At 41.6% G+C, this 3,905-nt stretch overlaps 1 protein-coding gene across 1 annotated transcript; it reads right to left on the bottom strand.

The window, feature by feature from the left end:
• Positions 1–2,132: 2,132 nt before the first annotated feature.
• LOC101545660 (E3 ubiquitin-protein ligase NRDP1-like) lies at positions 2,133–3,095 on the bottom strand. The gene has a single exon (XM_055121107.1). The coding sequence runs from the start codon at positions 3,093–3,095 to the stop codon at positions 2,133–2,135; it is 963 nt and encodes a 320-aa protein (XP_054977082.1).
• Positions 3,096–3,905: the final 810 nt, after the last annotated feature.

Here is a 3,905-nt window from a genome sequence, read left to right as displayed (position 1 = left end):
CAAATAGCAAAAGCAATCCTTAGGAAAAAGAAGATAAGAGACATCAGGTTCCCCAACTTCAAACTGTACTCAAAAGCTGTAGACATTAAGACAACTTGATATTGGAGTAAAGACAGATCCTTTGATCAATGGAATAGAGTCAAATATCCTAGCAAAACACCTCAAATATATGATCATTTAAATATTTCATAAAGGAACAAAAATATGAAGTGGAGAAAGAAAAGCCTCTTCAACAAGTGGTTCTGGGAAAACTGGGAAGTTACATCTGGAAAATTAACTCAGACCTCTTTCCAATGCCAAGGACAAATGTCAGATCAAAATGGATTGAAGATCTCAATATCAGAATGAATCCATAAGGTTCATGGATGAAAATGTATGCAGCGCCCTCCATCACATTGTAGTTTAAGGCATCTTTAAAGATGAAATACCACTGACCAAGCAAGTGGAAGCAAAGATAACACATGGTACTACATTAAGCTAAGAAGCTTCTGCACCTCAAAAGAAACAGTGACGAAGATGCAAATAAAGTCCATGAAATGGGGAGAATTATTTATCCAATACCCATCTGATAAGAGGTTAATATTCGAGATGCATACAGCACTGGTAGAACTTTAGAAGAAAAAAATTCCATCTTGTAAAAATGTGGAGAAATTAACAGAAATTTCCTCAAAGAAACACAAATGGATAATAGGCACATGAAAAAATTGTCTACATCACTAATCACTAGGGATACTTAAATCAAAACATCAGTGAGGTATCTCATGCCACAGAGATAGGGTCATATCAAAAAGGACAAATGCAACCAGGAAGAGGTGGAGGAGGAAGAGCAGAAGGTAAAGGAGGGGAGGACGAGGAACAGGAGGAAGAGGAGGAGGAGAAGAAAAGGAGGAAGATGAAGAAGAGGAGGGGGAGTAATAGGAAGTAGAAGAAGAACAGGAGGAGGAGAAACAGGAGGAAGAAGAGGAGGAGAAAGAGGAGAGGAAGAGAAGAGAAAGAGGAGAGGAAGAGAAGGAAGATGAAAAATAGGAGGAGGAAGAATAGGAGGAGGAAGAGAAATAGAAGACCAAGAGGAAAAAGCAGGAGAATATAGAACAGAAAAAGAAGCAGAAACAAAAGCAGAGAAGAAGAAGAAGAAGAAGAAGAAGAAGAAGAAGAAGAAGAAGAAGAAGAAAAGAAGAAATTTATAAACTGAACATTTACAAACTGTTGTTTGAGAATGTAGCTGTAATCACACAATTCCACAAAAATTAATAATATGTGTAGAAAAATAAAAATTAAAATAAAGCAAACAATAAATTTCAAAGGAATTATCATAAAATAACCAACTACAATCCCAGGATAACCTGGAGTCTAGGAAACTATCATGGCACTTGCCAAAAGAGACAGTAGCCTGATTCTTGCTGAGAATATTGACCCTAACAGACTAACACCGTACCCCTAAGTATGTCATTCACTGGTTCAGTGAAAAGTGTGGGAAAGAATAGTTCATCTAGAAATGGTTGTATACTCCTCTACACACCGGCAATTACAATGTGAGCTCATACCTGAGGTGGGGCAGCACCGAGTATTGCTTTACTCATAGGTCCAGCCTCCCTTAGAGCCAATTAACGATGGCCTGTTCCTGACCTCCCTATGGTAAGGGTTTCAGATCCACCCATATCATTTCTTTAGCATGTCTGCTGCACAGAGAACTACTCTCTAAATGCTGTTTTGGCATGCTGGACTTGCTGGCTCCAATGCCTTGGAGTATTATAGGAATATAGTATTCTTATTCTACATGCTTCTATAGAGACATTGAATAACTTTGTGTTTTCTGAATACCTTTGTGTTTTCTGAATACCTTTGTGTTTTCTGAAAAATATCTAGAACCAGAGACTTACGGCAGAGAAACAGATGAAGTAAGACTGTATTAATCAGACTGAACATTTTGAATTTGCCTTAGGGGAAAGAAATAAGGAAAAAGGAAGGTATCATCATTTTTCTCCTAAAAGGCCAAGCAGATTCAAAAGTCCTCCGCTTCCAGATTGGGGTAATTAGTAGCAAATATTGGCCACAATAGTAAAATACGGTGAGGGTTCAGGGTGCAGTTTCAGGCAGGATTGGATTTTCTGAAGTCTCTTCCTGACAATCTGTCAGGCCTCCAGTAGGTCTTCCACGCCATGTGCAAAGATCATAACTATCCCAGGCTCCAGCACCATGTTTTCAGACATATGCTGATTCTCAGAGGCCATCACTGCAACAGCCTGTAGGCCAGGGATGTGCCTGGCCACAAAGTTCTCATAGTAGTGCTGGTTCAGCTCTCTTATCTCCAGCGTGGCCAGGCCTTGGGGCCAGCTCCACTCATGGCAATTTTCAATCAACTGGTTGATAATAGAGGCTGGGCAGCCACTATCCACCAGAGAGCGCTTGATAAGAGCCTGAATTGCATTATCTGGTGTCGAGATTACCCCATCCCAGTGGTTGACTTTTGCTGGTTGCAGGGAGTTCACCCACTGGAGAATGTCATTATGTTCAACTGTGACCTCCAGGTTATGAAGGTGGGTTTCACTGTTGCAGAGTGTACGCAGGTAGGCTTTGAGAGCCTGGATGTCCCGCTTCTGCACCACTAGCTGGTGTTTCTGTTCTGCTGAGGTCTTCTCCAACTCTAAGATATGTGAGTGCTGCTGCTGTATTCGTGAGTGCAGGTGTTCAATGCAGTTGTGTTGTGGCAGCTCATCCTTAGCTATCACCAGGCTGCAGCCCATTGCACAAGTCACAAGTTGTTTGGGGTTGTGCTCACAGTCCCTGAGGTGAGTTTTGAGGTTGGCAAGCTGGACAACAGCCCTGCAGCCAAAGACAGCATTGGTACAGGAGATCATCAGCTTTGACAACATTTTCTGCATTATCCGAGGAACTGGGCATAGCTGGGTGAAGGTTAAAACATTCCGGTCCACTGGGCAGGTATGCTGCTGAGAGAACCAGTGATTGATACAGGCCTTGCAGAAAGCATGCTCACAATGAAGTGCCTGTACTGGGTCCTCCAAGATTCCACTACAAATAGGACAGATAAGGTCTTCATCCAATTCCCCTATGAAACGGGTTACATCATACCCCATGTCTCTTCACTGAAATCCAGGTCTTTCCAAGTGAAGGAAGGTAAGTTGTCTCAGGTCACAGGACTCCAACACTGATATTTTCAGTCAGTCCCAGTCACTGAATGCCTCCAGTAGCCCATCTTGGTGGTTGCTCTATGAGTCAATCACCCTTGTTAGTAGTTAGCCCGTTGCCAGGGGAACTGATGTGATGTCACAAGCAGAAATATTTTCTGGATGTTTTCCCTATTAAATTACCTTCCTTCATATTTTCATATTCATACCCATCCCTACTTACATTTTCTTATAACTGTATATGACATTTGACCTGGATCAACTTTGTCCATTTTATTTTATCTATATCACTTACTTTATTATTTGGTTTTGAGGCCACATGAGGTTGTGCTCAGGGTTTATTTCTGGCTCTTTGCTCAGGGATGACTCCTGTTGGTGCTTAGGAAAATATATGTCCTGCCAAAAGTCAAATTGGGGTAGGTTATGGACAAAGCAAATGTACAATGCTCTGGACTATTTCTCTGGCTCCACTTGTCCATCTTAATGGAATTTAATTTTATGTTTCTGGGCATATAATTTGCAAATACCATAGCTGTCTGAGATTTATTGACTTTCTCTTCCCTCACTTTGTTTAGGAACTTATCTTTGTCTCTGTTGTCTTTTTAATTTTTATTTAATTGCCATTAATTTCTCCTTGGACTGGAGCAATAGCACAGCAGGTAGAGCATTTGCCTTGCACGTAGTTGACCCAGGTTCAATTCCTCTGTCCCTCTCAGAGAGCCCGGCAAGCTACCGAGTGTATCCCGCCCGCACAGCAGA

Source organism: Sorex araneus, chromosome X (genome assembly GCF_027595985.1).
Source record: "Sorex araneus isolate mSorAra2 chromosome X, mSorAra2.pri, whole genome shotgun sequence".
In the NCBI taxonomy this organism is placed as follows: Eukaryota; Metazoa; Chordata; class Mammalia; order Eulipotyphla; family Soricidae; genus Sorex; species Sorex araneus.
The sequence above is the reverse complement of the archived record's forward strand: the minus strand, read 5'-3'. Positions and strand labels throughout refer to the sequence as shown.